Source organism: Habropoda laboriosa, unplaced genomic scaffold (genome assembly GCF_001263275.1).
Source record: "Habropoda laboriosa isolate 0110345459 unplaced genomic scaffold, ASM126327v1 scaffold295, whole genome shotgun sequence".
NCBI lineage: Eukaryota > Metazoa > Arthropoda > Insecta > Hymenoptera > Apidae > Habropoda > Habropoda laboriosa.
In genome coordinates, this window is record NW_017100429.1 from 665,723 (window position 1) to 693,082 (window position 27,360).

The 27,360-nt window shown below is 43.4% G+C and overlaps 1 protein-coding gene across 4 annotated transcripts in view; it reads left to right on the forward strand.

Moving 5' to 3' along the window:
• Nucleotides 1-27,360, forward strand: part of LOC108575729 (basement membrane-specific heparan sulfate proteoglycan core protein) — a 123,371-nt gene that overhangs the window by 22,795 nt on the left and 73,216 nt on the right. For all 4 annotated transcript variants that reach the window (XM_017938608.1, XM_017938609.1, XM_017938610.1 and 1 more), the window contains exons 2-9: nt 16,280-16,439; nt 16,519-16,667; nt 16,729-16,879; nt 16,971-17,139; nt 17,259-17,419; nt 17,950-18,081; nt 18,315-18,527; nt 18,728-18,844. In XM_017938608.1, coding sequence (XP_017794097.1) covers nt 16,280-16,439; nt 16,519-16,667; nt 16,729-16,879; nt 16,971-17,139; nt 17,259-17,419; nt 17,950-18,081; nt 18,315-18,527; nt 18,728-18,844 — 1,252 coding nt within the window. The remainder of the gene's footprint in view (nt 1-16,279; nt 16,440-16,518; nt 16,668-16,728; nt 16,880-16,970; nt 17,140-17,258; nt 17,420-17,949; nt 18,082-18,314; nt 18,528-18,727; nt 18,845-27,360) is intronic.

The window sequence follows — 27,360 nt, forward strand, 5'->3', positions numbered from 1 at the left end:
GTGTGTAAGAGGAGCCGCCACAAAGAGTTCGGCTATTTCCAGCAATCTCGTCACCGAAAAACTGCCGTTGTTCGTTCGTGGACCGCATGCATACACACCGGGCCTCTCTATAAATACGACTTACGACGATACAGCGTGAAATATACAGTACGGACCGTTCCAGTTCAAGGAGTGAACTCAACTCGGTCAATTAGTCAGCACCTCGTAAACTCTTCCCTTTCCTCTTTCACTCCTGGCGTCCATGTGTAACGAGATAACGCGTTATCGCTGACAAATAGCCTAATTGATTGCCGATTGCCAGCCTAATTTCCCCTAGAACTGAGTAGGCTCGTTCATAAGTCTGTTTCTTGCTATTCAATGAATATCGTAGAGTCTAAGTGCATAGAGACAATTGTGGTGGACAGTAAGTTTCATTCTCTTCGAACTTCAATCGGTTGAAATCCCTGGAGACCAGCATTGAATTGGACATTGCAGTTAATTAGCGAATGTCAGCGGTTGGAACAGCGTGAATTTGCAAGAGAGGAGATCCGGGGAAGGTAGAAGGGAGATCAAACACAGGGCGAGGGTGGAAAAAACCGGGGAGTTAATTCGGATTGTCGATATTCCGCGAAACGATTATCTTCTCGTCCCCGCGAGAAAACACGTTTCGTACAGAAGCTTACCCGACTGGATCTTGTCTTTCGAGGAAACAGGAGAAAAATAAAGGAACGATAGATGTACGTACACACCGTCGGTGAAGATTTTGAGACCGTTGTACATTTCAGAACTTGTTTCACCCGAGTCTACCAGGCGAGAGTGAATTTGTATTCATCTCTGGAACGTTAATTGCAAGTCCATGAAAATTTGGTAGCAGATTCAACATTGATGTAGATTGATAAGTGTTTCGAAATTTCTGACCAGTACTATATAGGGACATATACATGCACGTATACACGCGTGTACACGTTTCACGTAATTCGTGAGAAACGAGAATATATCTGTTTGAAGAGTGCAACGTACCGGTGATTAATCGAATCTCTCTCGCGGTGGGCCAATTTTTTCCTGGATAAAGTGGCTCCGTAAAAAAAAACCCGAGATTCGACAACGATTGTAATTAAATGATGATGCTTGTTCTTCAGAAGAGAGAGAGAGAGAGAGCGAGAGAGAAAGAGAGATTGAGGTTAGGATGTTGCTCGAGTATCGGTGAATTGAATAGGAATAAATTATCGGCGGGATTAAGCAAACCGGAGAAACTTGCCTGGAGCGAGAAGTTCGTAAGAGGATGATTAACCGGTTCCATCTCGGCCGACGGGTCATTAATATTCCACGGGATCGTGTAATTCTGCAAAAGTGCCGGCTTATCGTCCTTTCTGGCCAGATAATGTCTCCATTTATAGCGCCCTCGCCGATATCTCCTTGCCTCAAGATTAAATTGGATATACATACAATGTTCGACGTATCAGTTGGAGAAATTCGCCGAAAATCCGGCACGAGTACATACAGTGAGTCATGCACCCTTAAAAAAAGAATAACTTTTTTAAAATTGGACCAAACGACTTGAGCTTTCTTGAGAAATTACAAGGATTAGTTTACTATTATAGATGACCTGTAAAAAGGATTTTGAAGAAACTGCAAAAAATAGGGAAGGTCGCTTTTTACAACTTTTTTATCTGAGCCTGCAATGAAAATTACAAAAATACACTTTACAGATTTATGCCAGTTAGAGATATATGTATAGGGCCGAAAGTTTCATCGAAAACGGTTGGTGCAGATACAAGAGACAGGCGGCGAAAGATGTAAGAATTACTAGATTTATTACAGTTATAGGCTGAAAGTTGTGAAATACTGCGATTTTCATCATATTTAACCGTTTGTAGCTCACACCAACCTTAACCAAATTCAATGAAATTTTCAGTATGTATATAACTGACACAACTCTATAAAATGTACCTTTTAGATGTTCATTACCGGCTCAGATAAAAAAGTTTTAAAAAGCGACACCTTCGCTATTTTCTTCGCGATTCCGACCGATTGCAGTTTTTTCAAAAAAATTTTTTACAGGTCAGCTAAAAAATTAAAAAAAATTTATTCACTTTTGAAGGGTGTATGAACAGTTCTGTGGCTCACTGTATGTAGTACACACTACATATAAAGCGCTAATGAATCACGAGCTAAGACTCATCTGGTAAGGTATAAGTAATGAGATATAAGTTGTGGGATATGAGCTACGAATTGTGAGATATAAGCTATGAGTGGTGAGTTATTAGTTGTGAACTACGATCTTTGATGTGAGAACTATAAGTTGTGGAGTGCGAGCTATGTCCTATCAGCTATGAGCTACGAGCTGTCAGTTATGAGTTTTAAGTAATGAGCCATGAAATCGCAGTCGTTAAGAATGGCGCAATCGACCTCGCCTCGACGCGATACAGATTTGCTTTTCGTGCAGAGAAAGCGTCGCGAACGAATGTTTCGTCATCTGCGATGCATAATCCGTCCATTTATGGCACCTACGGATAGCCAGAGACGTGGAGAGACGTTTTGCTTGACCCGCAGACCTTCATCTCATTGCGACGTTCCTGCTTGTCATTTTTGAAGGAAACGGGATGTTTTTTCCTTCAATGAACAGTATCTTGTCTAATACGGACGCTGCCAGATAAATCGCGCGTGTTTTGCACGCGAAAAAACTGGGTTACACTCGTCGAATCACAGGAAGGAAATGGTCCCGCGTGTTGCTGGAGATTAGTTGAACGAAAAGGAAAGCACTGTACTGGCGTACGCTCTCGAATGAATCGAGCGTTCTGTCCTGTAGGAGACAGGATTGTTTTTGTTCACCATGTAACACCTTGCTTTCCGTCTATTCGATCGTCTAACATAACCCCTTGCCATATACACGTTAACGTCATAAGCTCTTGCTGCTTTAATACCGAATTAGGCAAGAAAAGCTGAAATATTGTATCATTTACTTTTGGCAATTTTCAGTTTTATCAGTTAAAATTAAAGTTGAAATTTAATTTTTCGTACTTATGTATGTATATAATTGTTTGTTACATGGTAAGAGGTTAACCTGACAGGCTTCGAGACACAGTTCAACTGTTACAGTGAAGGTTAGGCTAATAGAAATTTCCTTTGTGGTATCTGATACAGGGCTAGTTCATACCTGATTTAACATCACCGATCTCCAGGACGCTTCTTCAAGTCGAAAGCGAACTTAACCTTGAAATCCCCCAGTCAACTTATTGGAAATAAAGTGTCCAGATTGTCTAAGTGCATCCTTGGCCAATATGCTCACTCCGAGAGCCTGCGAAAAGGGAACGGATGTGCAAACGCGATAAGACTCGTGACCCTGGCATTCCGCGTTTGTCGATTCGTCGCGTTTTCAAATTTCAATTGGCTGAAATCGTTACGTCGTGTTATGTAACCGCGTAAAAATAGAAAGTGCCGTGTGCCACGCGTAATTTACTGCCAGGAGAGAGGAGAGGTCTCGTGATCTCATGGCTGGGCGGAGGATCCTACCGCAAACGAACCTAATATCCTAAGGTTATCGTGTTTCCAATTAAGCGGCAATTATCCAAACATTTTCCACGTAACACTTCCGCCTCTACCTTCCTCTCCTAGGATCGTCATTACGAGCGGAGCTCATCAGCCATTGATTACGAGGAAAATGTACGCCTGCAAATCCGTCCGCGTCAAGGAATCCGTGTAGAAATTATTGGAACACGAGCCAGCCTCTCCCCTGAGGGCGCCCACCAGCCTTTCAAATTATGCTCTTCTAGACCATCAGTGGGGAGGAGGTATTAATCGCTGTGGGGGAGTAAAGTATCCCATTTTCCGTTGAAAATGGTGAAAATAATGAAAAATTTGGGAAGAACATAGGCTTAACCTAACCCGGCACCCTAACCTATATAACAGCCTGTGCATTAATCATCTGACCTCGAAACATCTAGGGAAAAATTTCCTTTGGACAGCAGATACACTCTCTTCAAGAGTATCACCCTAACCTAGCTTAACCTTATAACCCAAGCTCGATGCTCGAAGAAACAAAAACGAGAGAAATATCGATGTGCTATATACGTAATGTGGCATCTGTTCAGACTGTTTCGTGTCTTACGTCAGTCATCATCGTGACGTCATACAGCAATAACATATTCCGGTGACAGGCTCTTATCGTTCGTTCTTGTAAACGGGACATATCTACATACATACGACGAAATCGCCTCTTTTTTCCTGGCCAGGGTGTCGCGAGGGGGTGGACAGAGGAGGCAGAATGACGTAATGGCGGCTGGGAACCGGTCGACTTTCCTTCTTGATCACAGACAATACCCGCGCAAGACACGCTTCTCAAAGTCAAGAACGAAAGGCAATCGTGTGTCTGGCCGCACACGGTTCGTTACGCTCAATCCTGTTCGTGTTCTGCTTGCGGTGGCCTAATGGCGGTCGCGACACGTGGCACGTGCCCCTCCTTGTGGATCCTGATCGCCTGGGGAACCGAACAACCTCGTTGGATACGTGAAAAAAGCTCGGACCTATGTTTGTACAAATGATAGTACATTGCTTTGAGTATTGCCCTTCCTAAATACATCGTCTTCACTTGGAGAATGTAATTTTCCAAGTCTCCAGGGCTGTCGGTATCATTGGATATTTTTTTTATGGTGGTCACTTCGTGTCTAGAAAAATTGCGATCCAATGGTAGTGCTATCTCTTTTACGAACATTGTGCTCGTTGGAAAAATTCTTCCGCGGCGCTCTTCAGTCTCCTGAAATCCTTCTTTTTGCTGAAATTGTGTTCCAGAAAGATTTGCCTGGATTTAATCATAAATGGTAGTTTACTACTCCGTCCAAATACATTTTCCTCGATGGAAAATGATTTTAAACGCTTTCAGTATCCAGCACTGATTTCTGGATCCGTCACAGAGCGAAATAATCGTGTCTCAAGGTGGACAAAATGGCGGAGAGCCGTCAGACCTGGTCAGACCGGGTCCCACGCTGCGGCAGAATTCAACGATGAGTCAGAGGGCTGAAAGGATTCCGCGCGAAAGTGTGTCGGGGCGAGAAGAGGAGCAACGTGAAGGAAAAATAAAAAGGAAGGAGAAGAAAAAGGTTTGCCGAGGCAAGGATCGCTCCCCTACGCAGTGGCGTAGGACGCATCGCGCCGCGACGCGTCACAATTAACGTCAATTGTCAACCAGAGGTGGGGGAGTGTCGCTTCCGCGGCTAAACGAACGAGTTTGCAACCGGTTGACTGGCCGAAAGAGATGCAGACAGCTTTTTCTACAGGCGGCTGAGCGCGATCGTAAATCGCTTTTACGCGCGCCGAGTCTTTGTCCCACTGTGTGTCCCCCGACGCGACGACACGCGATCTCGTTACCCTATGCGACGAGGGGAATATCCGTGTATCTGTTCGTCAGCTGGAGACATCTGTAAATGGATAATTTTATGGCTCAGAGTTTAGGTTAGCTCGCGACTGATGTTCCTGTATATCTTCCTGGTTCATTTTGAATCACTTTTGAGGCCAGGACGGAGAGGGAAACATTTGCTGGAATTGATTTGACATTAAAAACTTCAAGTCGTGTGGTTCAAATTTGGCCCATTTTCTCAGTGTCTCAGACTATTTATTCTGAATTCAGAATGATTTCTAAGGTCAGGATGTAGTCTTCAGAATTTCAGGGTTGGAATAAAGTCGGGACATCCATTGTATTAATGTGATTAAAATCTATGATTTTCACGTTACACTTATGTATATTAACCCCTTGCCGTATAATAACGAGTCAGACTCGTGCCGCTGATTTTGGTCAAGATCTGATAAAAACAGTTACATCGGTAACAAAAATTAATTTTAATTCCAATTTTCGATTTAATTTGTAAAACTAAAGATTGCCAAATTTAATTAATCTATAATACATCAGTAAGAAAACAGTAAATAGCCGACGCTTAGATGCATAGTCAGGAAAATAAATCATACGTTAAGGGGTTAACGTTCATCTGGGTTTGTCAACGATGTTCTCGTATTTTGAAATACTAATTAGATGGTCCACTCGTGGTTTAAGATGAGAGAAATATCCACTGCGGTAGATAGGAGATGAGTGTTTCAAATTCAATCGGGTAATTGAATTTTAGGCTACTCGTCCAGGAATATCTTCGAAACTTTTCGAATGTTAACATGATTGAAGTCACTTGTTCAAAATGCTTCGAATGCATGACGTAAACCGTACTTCGAGATCGTTTAGGCTTCGGCGATCGTGCTCAAAACAATTTGGGTATCAGGTTTCCCGACTATTCAGGGAATGAACGAGCTTTTATTTGTTTGATCTACCACGAATACTGACCCGATTGTGTCACTTACGACCAACCGAACTGATGCAAACAGAAGAAGCAAAAGGGAGAAGAGAAATTGAGTTATCTCAGAGAGTGGAATCCGGTGACGGGTGACTTATCGAAAAGAAACGATTGACATTCAATATATTCGATATATCTCGACCGAGCGGCTCGTGTATTTCTGGATAATGACTCACCGTTTCGCGTTTCTCTGCCACGTGCTTTCTCCGCCATTGAGTCACGAACGAGAAGACGACATTCTCGCCGCTACGCAACATACAAGGTGTCCCAACGTACACGGTTCTCAAAATCGTGAACCTCGTGACAAAACAAATATTCAAAATTTTCAATATATTTTCTCTTGTAATTAATTCCGCGAAATATCGTAGGTTAGGTAGGCGAGCGAAGAGATATTCAATTCTAACCTCACTTTTTTTCATATCAAACTGGAAGCTAGGTCTCTTTAGAACATTTCCATTCTGAATGTTTCATTCGGAAAAGAAATTCACAAAGGACCGCGACGAATAATAGAGACAGGAAACTCAGAACCCTTTTTTCAGCCTTCGATATGACTTAAAATCTTTCTGATCTATCTATCAGGTACCCAAAAGTCATTCAAAAGGCGAATACAAGTGGATACTCGAAGGGAGGGAAATTTAACAGGGTGTAGGATGATCGAAGGGACTCGTTATTTGAACGGGAGAGTGTTGGCGTGTCGCGTGAGCCGGATGCCGTGGTATAGAGGCGAGGATTTGTCGCTCGGATGTTAGACAATGGACTATTAGGGCAGTTTCGCGGTGTAAGCTGCTCTGCAGCCTCCCTGCCGGACCTAGGCAGGGAGAAGAGGGCTGTCGAGAGTGCTTGCAGCACACCCACGCCCCACTCCACTCCACGCTTGTTCCTTTTTCATACCTATTTGCACCGTGGTTGCCAGTCTTGGATGCTTTGTGCAACTGCAAACTTCTCTTTGTGCCTCGACGATGTCTATACGTCGTCCTGGATTTTCTTTTTTCTATCCAAATTTTCACGGCTCTCGATCGATAATCCTGGGGATTAGGGTGAACAGAATGGTGTGAGGTTGAAAAGAAAATTAATCAGAGAGACAATCTATACATGTTTCAAATTCATTTTCTACACGGGAGAAGATCCGAATCGAGACGCGATGTCTCGTGTCAGGAAACGGCTATTCCTCGGGATTTCCATAATCGTGAACGATGTATGTAATCGTTCCAGATGACACTGATCGAAGGTTATGATCGCTGATTGGGACAATAGGGACATCCTGACGTGTTGGAAAATTGCCGGAAACAGCAAAGTGCCGAGCGTTCTCAGTTTGCCAAAACTGAAGATCCGTGCACGAGATTAACGATTCCACGCGTGCTCTGGCATTCCACACGTCGACGACCGGTTATGCAATCAATTATAATTATATTCCTGATGTAATTGCACGTGGATCGATGCACCAACGCTGAAACGGGAACATTGTCTTTCACGTTTGCTATCAGGTTCCGTCGAATTGTTCAACCTGTTTCGCTCGTTTGTTATTCTTTCTCTCTCGATTTTTCCCAAGGGGGAATAAAAGCTCGATTTTTGCATGAAAAGATGAAAATGGAATTCAATGGAAGAAGAATGTACTTTGCGGGCCACTTGTCCGTTTATTAACATCCGAAAAAAAAGACATTTCAAAGGAAAGACTAATTTTTAATAACGATGTCCTCGAATGGAGAGTTTCGGCGGTTCGCCAAATATGGGCAGCTTGTTCGTTGCCCTAATTTGGATATATCGCATAGAGTTCGAGGATAAGGAAACTCAACGGTCACCGGAAGTAGAGTTTGCCAAATTTTCAACACAATTTGTGGTTTAGTCACATCCTCTGGTCTGAAAAAATTCTACGATTTCTAGATTAACAATCACATTGACCTCATAATAGTTGTTATCCTTACCTTTTATGAAAAATTAGATAAAAGCAATCCAGATAAGTATGTTGGCACAAATTGGAATATCACATTTCACGTAGAATCTCAGAACTGGACTGGGAAACAATTCGAGGAAAAAAAAAGATCAAGGTAGTTTTGAAGGAAACAATAGTTGGCTTAACTTGTATTTCTCAATAACTTCGTCTTCAGTCAAAAGCTTTCCTCATCCCGATGAAAAGATCAATCACTACACTCTTCCAAGTGCAACAGAAGCACCACGCTGCTCGATCTATTCTCGATTTGGCGGAAATGGGTCTCTGGACGAGTGTTTGCTTTCGCCAAAAGGTGTTTACCTCTTCGCTCGCCCTAACCAGGCTATAACTGGCCTTCTGTTATTTGTCACGCGTGTTCCGCTCGAGAAAAATCGTAAATCGCACCGCCATAAGCCTGAACAATTCATGCAGATCTTCGCAAGGATGATCCCGCCGCTGTTAACCCCGGTATTTTCTTTTTTGATGGCCGAAACAGGTAGTTCCTCTCCGCCCCGAGGACCCAAACCAATATTTTCAATGCTATTCGAGGGGAGATTTTCTCGGTTTCCAGTCCATTTTTAGATTTATCGAGCCTCCAGTGAACAAGGTTCCCCTTTTTAAGTTGAAGAAGCTCCTTCAGTTCGATATTTTTCAGGTTCGGTGTGATGAAGATCGATGTATAATATTTCCGACGACTCAATAGACCAGAGGAACGAGTTCGTTCAGCTGGAAAACGAGAAAAACGCGAGCAAGTGTGTTAGAGAAGCGGTAGCTCCTCTCTTACACGAGAAATTAATTAGCTATCTAGATAATAAGCCACATTTTGTTTAACCTGGAGGTTTTTGAAAATCTTCAACCTCGTTGATAATTCTCGAAATTTGTTCTAACGTCGTATTATTCGTACATATATATATATAGTCGGGGCCACGATATAGCGAGGTCGTAAATTAAACTCTCAAGAATCGGCACCGATTGATGTTGCGGCACTCAAGGCCGTGTGTTGCAGTCTGTTTGAGGGTTCCAACAATAAACGAATGGTAGCATATGATTTGGTACTTCAAGTAGAAAATGGTATTTCATTTACAAATGGAAAATATGTTAATATTAAGCTACACAATCTTTTTGCACTTTCTATCGGTATATAACACGAGTAGATAAACTAAGATGCTAAAGACATCAATAAGACCTTTACCTGTAACCGTACTTTCAAAAGCGGGTTCCGCCAGAGGGAGAAACCCTAATTTGTCCTAGCTGCATGCAGTTTTCAGTAAATATATTAGAATCAGTTGACTTTCGCTGGATACAGGAATTCTTTGTACGGTCCTGACAATGGTTTCAAGTACTTATCTGCTCGTATCTCTGTCAATTTTCGGGTCCCGGCAGCTAAAACATGTTTACTTTGACGTTTGACCGATTTTACGACCTCGCTATATCGTGGCCCCGACTATACCTGAAGAGATCAGAGAAGAAACGAAGTATACTTGACGAGTCTATAATTGTTCTGGTGGGGTCGAACAGAGCCTGAAGAGGCTGTGAAAGGCGAGAAATCTAGATTCAGAAGGCGTTGACAGGGGACACGAGCCCCTAAGTGAGCCTCGTAATTTGTCGACTCGCCTCAGGTTTCACCCTGAGGGGAGGGAATTGTGGGAAGGGGGTCATTGGCTGAGGTAGTGGAGGGGAGAAGGGTGGATCAGAGGCGGTTAAGCGATGTGTTTAGGCATCCTGCACACGATATCTCCCCCTCGTTGTTTGTTGTAAAAACAAACCTCTGTAGCACTTTCGAGGCACTGATCGATCCCTGAATCCACTTCTTTAAGTTGTCAGTACTTGCAGTTATATACTCCCATATTCCAGTAATCCAGTACTATCATAAGTCTGACGATCTTGCGCAGATGATCAGTGTGAATGACCTGTTCAGAATGGTTTTGATTCAATTTTGAATAATCGAATCGATGGTCTATTTTCATGGAAATAATTGAAGTTGTCATAAAATAACCGATTTAAGAACTTCTTAGTTCTAATGACTACTTTAATTATATAGGATCGAGAAAATTAGTTTCTCTCATGAATATCATTTAACAGATGGTTCTTAAAGGGTTACTTATATTTAGGAACGATAAGAATAAGTGTACATTTGACTATCTGCAAAGTCTGTACCTTCGTCGTCTTTGAGAAATTTTTTAATAATAATTTCCATCGAAGATACTTCACGAGGATGGTATGTTTAAATAAAAAATATCTTTGGAAAATAGATTTTTTTCTTCACCTTTCCAGGTACATGTATTTAACCCATTAATGAGAAACTGATTCGATATCAAGTATGTATCAGACTTCTCGTTATCCACCGCGAAATGCCGAGTTCAGTTGAAATCTCGCATTGACAGCTGTCGGGGCTTTTTTTTGCCAAGGAGTCAGGACATACAGTTTCAGGTATTTCGACACGTGACTGGCAGATCGCAGCCCGGGGGCCGGTACACGTTCCTGTCCGGGAAGTCGAAGCACCGTGATTTCCGCAATTTCACCCTTCTGAGAGGATTGCCCATGGTATTTGCCCTGCCCGCCATGAAGAGACAGGGATATGAAAGTTCATATAAGATGATCCCACCTTCTCCTGGATCTCACAGTCTCTCCCCTTTGTTCCTTTTACGACCTGGGAATCAACACGTGACACCGCCGCCGCCGCGGTGGTTAGTCCAAAAAACGACGAATTCGATGTTAGATTTACGTTCACCATTCGCTCTTCTCGCAATAACAACTTCCATCCAAGGGAGGCAAAGTCTAGGGAGTTCAGATGGATTCTGAGTGTCGGTGTCTCATCGAAGAATTTATTTCGGAAAATTCGGACGATCTTTGGTGAGCTATGAAGATCCAACAGGATCAATCTTATACAGTATTTCTCGATGTCGAGCTGTAACGGGTGTACTCGGAGGGCTCGTAATGTCAAGTGAACATCCTTCAAAAGAACATCTTAACCTAACCATCCTCGTTCCAGGCTCCACAGGTTCCGCGGAGCTCGTAATTCCGCTTCTTTCGAAACAAGCACGTGTACAGGGAGGTTCCTCCGCCCTCCAAAGCCTTCGAGGAAGTCGTTCCTCCACCAGAGAGGCAGTTAAAATGCAAAGGCTCCGGTCTAGCAAGACTAGCGCCACCTATGCACCCTATAGTTCGCAACTGCTTAGTATTCCGCACGGTTACGGCCCTCTTTTCCGCGCCTAGCCGGCCAGCCACCCTCCCACGACAGCCTACTTCGACGTGGCATGTTCTTCACATTAATATAGAGCGGCTTAAGACAAAGGACGATCGGCCAGCATCGCGGTTCTTCCCTTCTCCTGAACAATGTGTGGCGTCATCTAGCTCGTCAGAGCGTATATTTTCGTTAAGTCGAAGCCCTTGGAAGTCCTTCAAATTGGGGGATTTCTCGGTCTCTCCGCTTCTAGACGTGCTGGATTTTGACCTTCCGGAGGCCTCTTTTTTTTTTTTAACAGAGACGCTCTGATAACGACTATCAGGGAGGATTTCACAGTTGACGTGGTAGTTGCAGCGTCTAGACACCTGGTGCTAACAAGGAACATCGCTGAAGTGTCACAAGTTGATTTTAACGAAACTTACGTACGACGTAGCAGTCTAAGGAAATCGAAGGGAAATGAACTTTTTAACGTATCACTTAAACAAGTCGTTTTCATCCCCCAGACGTGGATGATTTCTAATAAAAGAAATCTATGCGTGACAGTTAAACGATGTCCCTTATTAGTCTAAACAGATCTGCAGTAGGTGTTGATAGGTGTCTGTGAGAGTGTACATCGGTAATAAGTTAGGCTAGGTGTGTACGGTTGATAGAAGTGATCAGTGTTGAGCTTAGACAGCCCAGATTGCGAGAATCTTCGTTTCAAGGGTTTAAGATTCAAGTATTTAGGGATCGAGGGTCTTAATGTTTACAGATTTTAGTTCTGAGGATCCAGGATCCACGAACCTAGAATCCAAGTACTCAAGATTCAGGAGATTCTAGAGATTCGGGAGATTTAATTATCTACACTTTTAAAATTAAAAATTGGCGGACCTAGATACCAAAGATCCAGTGCCTAACTATCTTCTTCCAATAGCCACTAACTGACTGCGTGTTCATTTTACCCTAACCAGTTATCACCAAATAAATACACCATGAGTATCTCGTAATCTGCTTTTAAACGCCCATTATCGCCGAGTATCAGAGGAATGCTCTGGTGTGCAGTGAGGAATCGATACTCCAGTGTCTATTTTCGCAACGAAGAAGAGAATTTCGAGTCTAGAAAGCGATCGTGCAAGTTTCATTGCTTCTCGGCCCGCGTTATGCAATCAACACGTGCGTGCAAACTGCACCAGAGGCTGGGCTTAACGATATGCAGACGCGCTCCCTTATTTTTCAGGACCAGTTCTCTCTGGCTAGCTGGTGAGTCATCGGTCTGGACTCATTTTTGCCACAGGTTTAACGACCCCGTTTACCTGTGCTCGCCTCTTCCCCTCTCGTTCTTTCTTGATCGACCCCTTTCCTCGACAATCCACTTTCCAAAGGCTGTCTGGAAATTTCACTCTTCTGAAAATTCCTCGCTACATACGTTCTCGCTTCTTTTCGCAGAAAATTCATCTTTCCGTTTTATTTGAAAAGAAAAAAAAAGAAAACAAAATTGTCGTTAAGACCACATTCCGCGACATTTCATTCAGACCGTGTGCACCACCGATGGCCCACGCTTATATAAAACTGTTATTTTGCTGCTTAAGCAAAAGAGTAAGATTTCTAGGTTATACGTATATATTTAATACCTCTTCTTAATTTCGTCAAGGTTACACGAAAATATCACCCTGCTATAAAATAAAAACCTCGCCGAGTTTCCGATAAGAAAAATAAATCAGTCATTGTCCACTTCTTCCTTTACTTTTAAATATCATTCAATAAAGTGTTCAGAGAATAAAAATGCCCTCGGAAAATCGATTTTTTTTTTATCTATGCAGGTGTACGTAACCTCTTAACCTTTAATACACTGAATTCCAACAGAGGAAAGTTTCATTAGGCATCAGTAATAATTCTGATTGTTTGAATGGATAGTCGATCAATTTTCAATAAATGTATAATTGGTTCGTTAAATATCAAAGACGAAGAGCTCTATGAAGTATTTGGCAGGATTTTCCTTCTCGACATTACTATTACCCATACGCAGTAACGACTTTCTCATTATGGTAGCCTCCTCCTAATCTAGCCTAATCGAATGACAGAGACTGAACTGGTATATTGGGCGGAAAATTCACGAAGAGGCTCGACTGTTCACCAGAAGTTGGTGTTGGAAGTTCCGAGGACGAATTTCCTGTTGGCTACTTAACCTGCACAGACACGTATTTCCCATGCATTTTAAGGATTTCGGACAGCGCTAGGGGGCCCGGTGTTTTGTCGAAGTATGAGCACGTAGTTGTCGTGAAAGGATCATAGAGTGGACTTAGCCGTGGAATCCCGTGTAAAACTTGCTCGGAATAACAAAGTTTTGTCTCGAACCTTACCTCCTCCTCCTCTTTTCACCTCCTACCCGCTTCTAATTCTTTGCCCTCTTCCAGGGGCTGCACGCGATTTATGCTCATGGAAATGACCCTCAATCGACCGCTCCTATTTTTCTTTTTCTTTTTTTTCTTCTCGCAAACTCTGACAAATTTCAGGAGGAGGATCTCTTTCTAAAAAGCGTAACTTTTTCCAATCGTCGTTCTAATTTTTCGAGCGAGATCGATGGACCGTCGACAATGATCTAAAATGGCAGCATTCCCATGGCCTATTGAGGTTAAAACGGAGAAAAGGAGAGGGGCTGCGTTGTGTTTATCCAGAGTTTTTCGGGCAGAACGCGAGGAAAGTTGCGGGAAAAGTTGTGGCCCACCTCCGGGCTGCCGAAACCAGGTCTTTCGTCTCCTCTGGCGTAGGAGCGCCGCCATTGATAAGGATCACTGAGTGGATTTACAACAGGGAAACAGTATTATCGTGGATCGAAACGGACGTTTACTGTATCGTGTTGTATCTCCTGTTTTCGTGATTTTTCTCAAAACTGATAAGAATCGACTGTCAGAAACAAATAGAAAGGCTTGCGACTCTCTTTCGCACCGTCATTGTTAGCCATTTGTGAAGACGATGACTCGTAAAATCGTGCTTCGGTAATTTGATCGTTGAGTTGAGCGTTGAAAATTCAAGAAAATCCGTCAATTTCGAGGACACTGAAATTATTTATGGACCGACAACCGTATTGGAAACTGGAGGAATACGTGAAAATATATACCTGATTATTTTTATGGCCCATATACACAGATGGTAGTCTATCGATACGCGTTTGTATGCACTCCTTATCACAATTTTTATCCACCGGTGACTTCACCGTTATCACTGTACCGTTGTAGTACAAAGAATACGTTCAAACTAATTTTAAACAGAGCGTTAGCGAGCGTCAACCCGTGTCATTATCCTCCACAGAGCTCTGTGTTTTCGGTTACACAACGTTGCGCGTCTCCTCACCCATACACACCGAGTCCTTCACACTCTTTAACTTCGAGATACAAATTCTAACACCGCAAAATCGCTGTAGCTTAGACGTTTCTCGCCCGATACAATTCCATTAACGTCATGCACGGTATGCAAATAGACTTAGAGCTGATTAACGCGATGCACTGGCAGGAAACCGCGTGTACACTTCCGGTCGTGTCACTCCGACGCGTCCGGGTGGTCCATTCGCGACGAAACGCGACACCCGGTATTAACTGCTATTAGGAAGATCCGCCAGATGGTCATTTGTTTTTTGTACTACGATCATCTTTTTCCTACACTGATTGGATACCACGTGTTTGTTGCACAGGGATACACTATAAGCGAGGGTGACGACGGATTGGAATAGATAATGTTGGGACATTGAGTTTCGGCCTGTTGCACCTTGTTTGTTTTGATTTATTAGCTCAACTTTGAGACTCACCAAACAAGATACCACGTTTACGACGAGGCATCAACAGAGTTTAATTTCTAATTCAGCTTAACCTAAAATTAACTTTATCTTGATCTCGGTTACGTTTTGGCTTACTATCTCAGCCGGAGATTAATTCGGGCGATCGTAAGTTAGCCACAGGTTATATTCAGAATGAAATTCCGTATTCGCCAGGTGCGACAGAAAAATTTGTACGACATCCCAGGTCACCTGTAGACGTTCAAAATAACTAGCTTCTGCGAGGAAACAGTTCAGCAATTTTAATCGTTGAACTTACTCGCCCCCCTCCCCTATGGTTTTCGAACTTCCGAACATTTCACAAAAGTCTTCTTGATCCTTCCCAATACCTCACTCGGTTATGACACCAGGCCATAACTATCGAGGAGGAGCATTTTATATTCATTCTCGAATACTCTACTCGTCACGTATAGAACGGTAGGAAATATCAGAGGTTTGTTATTCGTATCGCGGCATAATATCGACGGTTGGCGGTTGCATAAGCTCGTCAGAGCGCGTAACGATACTTTATCTCGGCCAGTGGACCCCCTTGGTGTTGTTCGAACAGAGAGAGAGAGAGAGAGAGAGAGAGAGAGAGAGAGAGACGTCGTTGACCCGCGCGACGTCTGAATCCTGGCCAGCGAATCACGGAGAGGTGGAATGCGCGGTCGATCCTGAATTTATATCGCGTGTTTAGGTGAGAATTGGTTCTTTATGAGCAGCACGTGAGCATACTGCTCGATACACCCGATGGATCTGGCTCGTTACGTACTATGCTACGCGGTTCTCCTCGTTTGTAACGCGGATGTATATTCATGGTGTTCTCTGAATCCTTCAGAGACGTCTGACAACGAACGTTCTACTCAGGAACACGAAGATTAAGCTTTCAGACAGTTAGACTACACCTTGATTTGTTTATTTACAGAACGACGATTTGGTGTTCGACCAGGATGGCAAGCAGATGTTCTCTGAATCCTTCAGAGACGTCTGACAACGAACGTTCTACTCAGGAACACGAAGATTAAGCTTTCAGACAGTTGACTACACCTTGATTTGTTTATTTACAGAACGACGATTTGGTGTTCGACCAGGATGGCAAGCAGTTCTTCGACGAAGCTCCCCTAATCGAGACATATCAACAGCAGTCCCTTCTACGTAGGATAACAAGAGGAATTCTGGACTTTTTCACTCCTTACTCGAGCTCGAGCAATACTACCGAGGCTCCAGGTATTGTACACCTATTTCCATAACGATGACACTTTGAATTCCTCTTTAACACTGTGCCGTATTCGTTCTTTGATAAAAGCTGAAAAAGACGATGCGGACAACGAGGATGAATTTAGGCAGCCAGTCGAACCTGAAGAGTCAGAACCAAAAGTATCTAGTGTCAAGGCTTCAGAGAAGGATGACTGGCTGTCTCATGACAGCAGAGAAGATACGAGGGATGCTGATGAGGTTAGTGGTTAGAAATGCAACACCGAAGAGCTTGCATCACAATTTTCTCTGTTTTTGACAGGATAACGAGATTGGACCCGCTGCAGAAGGTCACAGAGAGCCAAGCAAGTTTGGGAACATGGACGATGAAGACCTGGCGGGGTCTGGAGAGGTCGAGGGTAGTGCTACAGAGACAGATTTCAAGCCTAATAGTTCGCCCAAGGGTGAGATAAGTAAGCATTGATCGATTTGGTTTCACGATTTGATGTTTTTCACCAAGGCTGAGTTAGTTTACCAATCTGAGCATGTTCTTGCGTACTGCAGGGTACTACAGGATAACCCTGACGGTGGTTGAGCCATATAGGAGGGAATACGGGGACAGGAACAGCAAGGAATCTAAGGAACTGAGTGGCAATTTGACGGAGCCTCTGGAACTGTTGCTGAATCGCCATGTCCCCCACGAGGAGCATCATGTGAACGTGATAAAGATATCGTGAGTATTTCGCAAGTATAAAGAACACGGAAATAGAGAATAGATCGGCCAATGTTCTGTTTAGTCGAAGTGACTCAGTCTATAGCTATCCCAGGCACAATAATAATTCCTCTATGCAGGCCAGCAACCGACAACTTCATGTCACTAGTTACTCTAGACATCGGCTCGACGTTCACGGATGAGTTGGAGGTGCAGAACATACTCGAGCTAACGCTGCGCTTGCATTCGTTGGGTAACGTCAAAGTGCGTCCGGAAGGATTCTCGTTCAGAATATTCCAAGGTAAGTTGGAATATATACTGACTACAATCACGTGGGCAGTGATCGATTCCTCCTCGATGGGCTTCGTATTTTTCTCTTCCTGATGTGATGGTTGTGCCTTCAGAATAAAGAATCTATACTGGAAATAAGATGGATGGTTGTTTGGATTCGTCTGGAGGAGTCGGTCCACATTCAGTGTTTTTCTTCAAGATGTTCTACAACAGGTGGAAGGAATTTTACCAAGTGACTTTACAAGGTCAAATAAAGGAAAAATGCTTGTAAAACTACGAGCGTTTAAGCTGGTTGTCACTGTACCAAGCGGGTTGCCAGCGTCTAGGCACCTTTGGGACATATTTTCCCCCACCTGTTATTGAACATCTTGTACACCAGGATGATTTATGCATGTGAAATCCCTTTTTCTCACAAATTAGATCGATGGAATTATTTCCTTTGAATTGTCATCCCTGAGTTTTACGTTCTTTTTTGTTTTATTTCTCTTTGTCTACTCGTCTACACACACTCACACTTGCACGCACGTGAAACGCACGAAGGACCACTCGGGGAACCTGAATGTGATCCATCAACCGAGTTACGCTGTAGAAACGGTGTATGCGTACCATTAGATTCAAGATGCGACGGGATTTCCCAATGTGAGGACGGCTCCGACGAGCAAGACTGTCCCAGTAAGTGAGCAATCAGTGTAGCCAACATATTCTCTGTAAATACACCAAACCTTACTGCATGTTATTTACATTTTGGTTGATCTACCTTACTTTTTTCGTTCACTTGTGAAAGAACATATTAGAGGTCACAGAACTGACGCTTTTGTTCACATCATTTTTTTCTCTTTTTCCTTGTGTTTATTATTTGCACTCATGTCGTTCCGAATCGTTTCTTTCGACAAACCAATCGACAGACGCTAATACAGAGCGTACAGACTTGAAACCCACAACCGACGAGGAAGGTAGCGGAGCTTATGACAACCCTACAGGAACCGACAGGAATAAGTGTCGAGCCGATGACACGGTACGTTGTAGCGATCAAAGTCGCTATATCTGCTCCGTGCAGAAGTGCGACGGCGTTCCAGATTGTGCCGATGGCGGTGACGAAGTTGGTTGTTCTAATTCAGGTATAGGTTTCCACCCTTTCACGCTTTGATGTTGTAAATATGTATATAGATCCATTTCATCTTATTTAGTGACTTGTGACTCTAATAGATAAAGAACTACATTTATAGTCTTGTTTATTCTTATTCTTATTTTTTTCGTGGGTAAATTCCTGCATTTTTGTGTTATCAATCGATAAATGAGTTTTCGTTAATTTTCACAGAATGCAGCACTGGGGAATTCGCCTGCGACGTCTCTAGATGTATTCCGGAGTCCGAGAAGTGCAACTTTGTCAAAGATTGCTCCGATGGGAGCGACGAACACGACTGCAACTATCCTGGTAAGTCGATAATTTTTTTTTTATCATCAACTGGTAGCACCTGCGAAGCGATTGTTTATTCGTAGGATAAGTAGAGAATCTGGTGTGTTTTATTACCGGTGTGTGATAAACGATCCTGAAGAAAATGAGATTAGAATAAAATCTAGACTCTGCTAGGAAAATTATCGATCGTGTACGGAACGTAACTGATAGTCACTTATCGACTGAGTTGCTCAACTGGTATCTCACGTGAGTTTTCTGTATTACGGAGCTGTTTTACCGACGTAGATCCATAAAATTCGCCGACGATTCGACCATGTCGGCCTTAACAGCCCCGTTTTCGGTTCATGACCGACTAATTAGCAGTAGTATCGACGTTGGCTCGTCCCGGAAGCTTGAGCGTCGAAGACGAGCCGGAACGTGCCGATTTTTATACGCGAAAAGAGGGTCAGGTGGGAAGTAGCTGATGAATATTCAAGGCTCGAGGGTTTTTCCCCCGCCCATCTCTGTTTTACCATGCTTCTTTCGCCCTCGAGTGGCGGATGATTATGGTCGACAGCATGGAGGCGGACATGGAAGTCGGCCACGTGGTGCTGGAGCCTCGAACGCGATTTTTTTTTCTTTATTTTTTATCACATTCTTTTCACACGACCTGTACAAGATCTGTTATCGGCATCAGCATGCCAATCTGAGTCAGAATTTTTTTTTCGTCATGCTTGGAAAGGTCATAGAAAGGCACGTGTCATTAGCCACCCACTTGTCGGGAAATTTGTATCGGTTTTTCGAATCGAACCGCGCTTTTTCTCAAGTGGTTAGGTCCATTCCCTCGACAATCGTCAATCACCGCTAAATATGGCGTACTTTTCGTCCGCGAGCTCCAAGAAGATGACGTTTCCCGGGTAGGCGTCCCCCTTTTCAACCCACTTGCAGCTGACGAGCTGATTGTTCTATCCAGAGTGAAAGAAAAAAAGTAGATAACCATTCTTCTGCCTTAAAATTAGCCCCGTAGTGTAGTATAGTATTCGAACAATCAATCGAGGATGCCAGATTAACCTAACCTTCTCATTTCGCCTGACAGTCATCTGCTACAAATACATACATAAGTGGGGAAAGACTGTGTCTTCCGAAGTTTCTCAATCGTGGATGCGACTAATAGACTGGTTAAGAGGCCTAGAAACGCAACAAAGGAAACTACGTTCCCCGTTACAAAGAGGAACAGGTTATCAGAAGTAGGCCAGACCGCGACAGAACAATGAGTCGATGGTTGATCCTTGAAAACCCGATCGTAAATCGAAATGGCGGCGGTTTGGTCTCGTCGTATGTCTTTCGTTTATCTTTTTTTCCTGGTTGGGGGAGACAGGACAGGCCGTTGGCCCGTATAAATATCCACAGACACGCAGCCCGCCGCTTTTACCTGGTTCCAGTAATCGCGATGTGCATGCTTAATCAATATTCAAGTATTCAGCCGCGGCGGGATCATTCTGGCTGTCCGCTCATTACTAGCGATGGGTTTGTATCATTCCGAGAATATTTTTCCAATTCACAAATTTTCTTCGTTAGGTTTGATTAACGACGCGGAATTAAGAAAGTGCGAATTTACGAACGACGTCCAATCTTTCTCACTTCCAGGGACCGTAAGACTTTTTCCCTGACAAATTGAACATATTTTAGGTTATTCTAACTCCATACAGTTAGGTGAACTTAAGTCCAGTCGTTGGATCTACACTTAACTTTGATCGCTAATTTTCGAAAAGAAATTGTACAATTCATAACTCCACTGGATGATCTTCAGTATTCCTACAGGTTTTTCATGTTTTCTCATAATTTCACGATAATTTCGGTTTCTCCGCGGTTGTCAGGTCTGCGGATCTAGAAAAATCAAAATTCCCTAGAATACCGAGAGATCTCGAATCTTCGTCCACGGACTATCAGCATGTTGAATCCATCGCTACTTATGTCTCCAGCCCCCTCTCCCGCGCCTCTGGTGCTCCTGCACAGTGGATAGGAATGCGCATAACCACTTTCGTGTCCCCCATGGTTGCTTCCGCGATATGCCAGCTCGGACGAGGACAATTATGAGTCCTGGTGAGCAGGGTGAACCAACGTTGCAAGCTAGAAACGAGGCTTCAGGAACGTTAACACAGCTGAAGAGAGCGGCGGAACGAAGGGGGGGTTTACGTTAGGCTAGTAGGTGGAACAGCAGCACGCTAGGCACCGCCACGACAAACGTCAACCCCCGCTGTCCCGGGACATTATTCAGGTGCGTCCTCTTCTGACTCTGTATACACGGTGTGCAAAAAAGACGTCACAAGACGATCCCTCGATAAACGCTGCATCATCCTGTCGAACGAATTTCTAAGGGGTCGTGTGTCGACTGTCCCCTTCGGTGAATCGATATAGCCCGTGTAACGGTTAAAGTTCTCTTCACGATCTCAGGATGTTTATTCGAGGGGGAAGAAAAAGTGGCGGTGACACCGAGTGACACCAGGTCGACCAGTCAACGGTTGAATCTTGATAAATTGTTTCTGCTGATATTTTTATGAGATTCTGATCAGTTCGAACGGATTACGGATAGGGTTTTGTTTTTTTTACGATATTTCCATTTTCGTATACTGTTTCAAGAAATTTCCCATCCGTGTGATAGTTTGTCAGATGTAACGTACCGTCGTTCAATTTTCTACTATCAATTTTCCTAATCACGGCGTTAGGTCAGACATCCACTTAACTGCAACTCGTTCGATTGGCAACGTGCTGAGAGATTAGGCTGTGAGACATGGCTTGTTGATCTAACACAGATCCAACCTGTTACATCTGGAACCAGGCACCTTGCCAGCATCAACATCTTCCAATTGTAACTTCTTCAAGGCTGTGTCGACACCCCGGAGGATGATCTCACGTAGAATACACAGCTTCTAATTTTATCGTTGAATAATATACGGTTATTATTTCTCGACCACCCTGTAGAACAGGACCTGGTTGAACGCCTGCCGCAATATGTATCTGTTTAACCAGGATAAATACCGGTATAACGATTAGGGTTTGAAATTCGAGCACGAACTCTTCTTTTCCTTCGTTCCAGCCAATTTTCCTTCCCTTCGTCCGCTCGTATTTAACAAACGACTCTTGAAAACAAGTGTCCCGAATAATTTTCATCGGTCTTGCTATTTTTAACCTCTGTTTTTTTTATGTTACGTTACGTTTGTTTGAACAGGACCTCTTTCGCCGGATTTCTTTTATTCCCTTTTCGGTCTCTATACTCCGGCGACGAACGAAAAAGCACAGTTTATTGACAAAATAAGCATATGCAAATGTGTCGTGAATCGTCGACCGCGGCGTGATTTGTCTGAAAACTTCCTGCCCCCGGAGTCGTTCGTTCCGCCTATAAATCACGTCGCGAATTTCAGCCACATCGCGTGATCGTTGATCGATAAATTAACGAGCCACTTAGCTTCCGGGAAAAGACAGGGAAAATTTGAATGTCCCTGCCTCTTCCCCTATTCGTTCCTCTATTGCTATATACATATATATACGTATAAAGTAAAGTATTTCTGATATTTATAGAACAACCCCTGTCATTTCTTCTTCTAATCAGTCTGATCGTACAGTTCTTTTCTGTTTTTTTTTTTTTTTATTTTTCAACCGCCTAACCTATATTTTGAAAGTTGTTGCAATTTTTGGGATTTCTTTTTTCGCCCTGTTTTCAATGGTTTTGCGAACGTGCGCCTAACTTAATCTACCCTCGAAACATGCCTGAATTTCGAAGTTTTCCAATGTTTCACGATTTTTAATTGATGTATCGACGATGATCGAGGACCCGGATAAGCGATGGCCGGCCAATCGAGGCACGGTCGTATGTTATTGTCTGATAAGAGACACCGAGCGGCTGTTAAATAATTCCCGATTGGCCGCCGTGGACTCCGAAGAGCCATGAAATTTCGTGGACGGTGTAAGTTTCCGCGCGAGTGAGGCTCGTGTGTGCCTTCAGCTTATTTCATAAATAATTAACATCCTAGATAATGGCTCGGTCGTCGAGGCCCCGATCAGCCAGATACCAGGCAACGTTATCAAACCGCTACACCCTTCTCTTCCTAACCTTATACGCCGCTAGATAAAATTATAAGTTCACCACGTGTTTGGCTTGTTCATTGTCACGGTTTCCTTTTGCAGGATCACGTAAAAACACGCGAACGACAACGACGCGAAGAAACAAGACTTTCCAGGATTTTGCGTAAACAACGAATTATTACTCTCTTTAAGGAAAATGCTGTTTGCCAGTTTGGACAAAAGTATAAGTTCACTTATAAAAACCCATTTATTTAACCCTTTGACTACGAAAGGCGTGCACATACGCTCTCACAGATTTATCAATATATACGAAAGACGTTCTACATTTATCTACACGTTTCTTACTGTGACACCTCATTTTATTCTTCTATTTCGGTTAATAAGGCTAGACATTGGGCTACATTGATGATTCTGTGCGAGAGTGCGCCGCAGTCAAAGGGTTAATACTTTTAGCGAACGATCAATTATCAATTATAAACAAGATTCGTTAGTTGGAAAATTGTGTCGGTAAGTTTTTCTATAAAATTCCAATGAATTTCTTTATGAACGTAATTAAAACTACTTCGGTCATCGAAAAAGTTTATCGAGACGCACGTGCGTTTTCCAACTAATTAATCGTAATGGAGCAACAACCGATTACTGAAAACAACTTTTACCGTAATTAGTTATCAAATAAGTGGTTTTTTTTCATAGGGGAACTTATACTTTTGCCCAACTGGCAAACAGCATTTTCTTTTTAAACGAGTAAATATTTCAGTGTTTATCTACATAGTGCAAAATTAGTTTCTTTATCGTTACAGGAGAACAACAATAGCTCTGACCGTGTCAATAGATAAAGCTAAACACGGTAAACGTATAATTTAGTACAGTGGTTTACAATAAGGGGATTTCATTTTCAGCCTGGCAACACTTCCAGTGTTCTGTCTAGTCCTGTGCAACATCTCGTTTAGGGAAACGATGAAATGGTCTTTTTACTTCGCGCTATCCTTTTGCACCAAATTCATCGACACCTTGTACATTTAGAACCTTTTTGCGCAGAAGTTCAGTTTTTCTTGTATTCCATGTCGAGGTGAAAATCCTACCCCTTTTCTGTTTCTAAAGTTTCTCATTCGACAAAAATAATGTTGGAATCCGGAGAGGGAAGTTGACACCGGTTATATTTTACCAATATAACTTTTATTTTAACGATGACACTTGTACCCGCGGATTCCGAATTTACAAGGCGCGAACTTCGCGAAGAGAAGAGACGTTGTGTTTTTGCTGCTGTGTACTAGATCGACCGCTCTTTACTATACTCGCTTGGTTTCTATAACGATCGTCTAAGGGATTTTTCGGGTGTACTTATAAGGAAGGGATTTGGGGGGAGAAGGTGAACTTGGTTCTGGTGACGAATTGTTGGACAGGACTTTTAAGGGACAGTCAGCGGTCGATGAGGAACTTGTTTTTCGATCTTAAGAGTGACTTGAGGACTCAATGTCAATAGGCGGTTGGTTATCCAACATTTTCTTGTATTCTATGTCGAGGTGAAAATCCTACCCCTTTTCTGTTTCCAAAGTTTCCCATTCGACAAAAATAATGCTCGCACCCCAAGAATGACCCTGTGCAACCAATCTCTGATCGAGTGCATCTCGTAATCACAAACAACATCGACAGGCGCTTAACTACTCACCAAAGTAACAATCCACCCCGTTCAGACGCCAGAAATGACAAAAGATTGAAGAATAAGCTCACTAGGACCCGTTCCAAGGTAACTCTGAAAGTCAGTTCTAATCCAAATTTAAGTCGAATCCTATGATTCCCCTCCCGTATACTACCCCGTCCCATGCACACTTACCCTACGAAACCCAGATACAGTTTCGACAAAACCCATTAGTAGAAAAATCTACGGAAAAAGAAAACGAACCTGCTTTAGCGTAACTCAACGTAACCTAACTCACCGTACCTGGCCTAAGATGAGTCTGACGAATCCATGAAAGGAAAGCACCGCGAGCACCCTGTCCTCCGTCGTGGAATTTTCCTTTCCAGCGTTTCGGATTAAACGAACGATTCGTAGTCGCGCAGCCGCGCCGCGGGGGGGCGGATCGTAATTCTGCCGGTCGCGTTCGTATTGTCGTAAATTACAAAAAAGCCGCAGAATTGTTGCCACGAAATAACCCAGACCAACACGGAGCCCAACCAGTTTCATCGCCTACACGTTGTTGTTGCTGCTGTTGTTGTTGCTGTTGCTATTGTTCCTACTGTTGTCGACGAGTATGTGTGTACAGGGAATGTGCATGCATCCTAGCAGTAGAGTGGTGAAAAGAGGTGGGGGATGGGTGGTTCGTTACCAGTGGACCCCTTAAGTGTGGCAACCGGCACGGCAACGCCTACCAATCTGCCGTTTGTCCCCCAACGAGCCACCCCCCCGCGCCAGCTTAATTCTGCCCCGGTCGAGAAATGAAGCTTAAAGCCGAAAATGAATTCTAAAAAGCGTGGCTGATGAAAGCGTGGTCGGTCGGATAGGGGGGGCTACGGGATAGGAGGAGGGATTGCCCGGCTGTCGTAAATCTGGCCATAGTGTCGCGGATGGATCATAATTGCGACGTGGACGATAAATCCTCGGTTTCTGGGGATTTCTCTTTTTTTCTCTTTTCAAGGCAGAAGGGGCTGGGAGGGAGGGGAGTGAAGTTTCGCTCTCGATTACGAGGGAGGAGAAGGTTTTTCCTTTGAGTGACATTTTCTTTTTTTCCTTTTGGAAAATAATTGGACAGGGGTTATGGGCAATTAAAAAAAAGATCCCGTTCTGGGGAAATTTTGAAATTACGAGTGTTTCACTATTGACAAGCGTTTCCCCGTGTAATTGGGGCTGTTTAATTTTTCGGAGAATTGTGGAGAAAGTATTCTCATTTTTCCTTTTTCTTTACGGTGCAGGAATCACCGCGTGAGTCACACCGCTCAAGGTTCACAGAGGCTTCTTCGAAATATCGATCCGCGGGTCCTGTACTCACTAGCGTTCGAGCTCTAACGATGAATGATCGTCGAGGCTTCTCTCTCTCTCTAAAAAAAAAAAAAGAAAAAAAAGCAAGCCACGAACCACCCACCTGAAAACCCATAAAACTCGAAAAATATGTGCTCTGAAAGCCACACACGTGTCTAATGTAAAATATTCCCTCCCTCTCGCAAAATTTCAACAAGTCCATTAATTAGAGAAAGTAAAAGAAGGAAAAAACGGAAAAAGAGAAGGAAGATATGATAAATTCTTCGAGAGGTCTATTTCGATGGATGTTCCCTTTACGAAAGTCGGCCAAACTGTCACCTGATCCCCGCGCACGCGTTAATCCCGCTGACAAAAAGATAATTCGAAGCTGGTTACAGCGTGTTCAGGAAGTTGAAGAAGTCCATTAGTATGAAAATGCGAGGTAAGGCTGCGTTCGGATAAACGCACGGTTCGTTTCCATGGTGCAACAGCTTTTTCCTTAGCCCCCGCCTCTCTCGCCGCCGTCATATCGCGGGCACGAACCGTGATTCGCGAACTTATTTTATTTAAAGTTTTATAATCCGCCAACTGAACGTGTTCTTACGTTCTGACGTTGCTGGGCTATATGGTATACACGACGGCGATGGAAAGTAGATTGGCCTTTAGAGGAGTCGCATTTGACTGGTGTTAATTAGAATGTCGCAATTTGGCGACGTTTTCTTCAACAGATAGACACAATTTATGCCCCATCTTTTCTCCTACTAATTACAGTATCGGTAATTTGACATCCGATCCAGAGGAAAATTTCAACCGTGACAAATCTATCAAGTATCCGAACAAGTCTTCCGTATTAGTACCCCCAATTACCAAAATACTAGCCAGAGGAAAAACATTGAATCTCTCGAAAAGTTTAGACTGTCACGAGGAACCTGCGTTCCCTGTTATTACGGATAGCACGTAAGGGTATATTAATTGCTATGGATAGTACGTTCATTGTTACAGCTAGCAATTACAGGTAGCACAATCCAAAAACATTCGGAGCTTGTCGAAGGGTTATCTACGAATATACCAATTCCCCCCACCACAGGGTACCTAACTAGAGAACTACTACCTAATTGACAAATATTCGATCGAACAGAAAATTCAAAGCTGATCGAAGGGTTTCTACCAAACTTCGCCGTATCAATCCCCCCGCCATACCTACCAAGTGAACTACTACCCGATAGACAAACATTCGACCGAATGGAAAATTGAATTTGCGTGAAAATCCAAGATCGATCGAAGAATCTGTGAAATTTTAGAAATTTCTTGATTCTCCAACCGCTCGGAAATATGTACTCACTCCACCCCCCACCACCGTGCACTGTCTAATTGGTTATACTGCCGAGGCGAAAAACATCCGCGGCATAGGTAGGATTTAGACCGCGATAAAGCCGGCTGGCGAGTGATCGAAGGGTTTTCAATTTTCCTGCCCGGTTGGCTTTCCCTTCCATTCGAGCGCGCGCGCGCGTGCCGC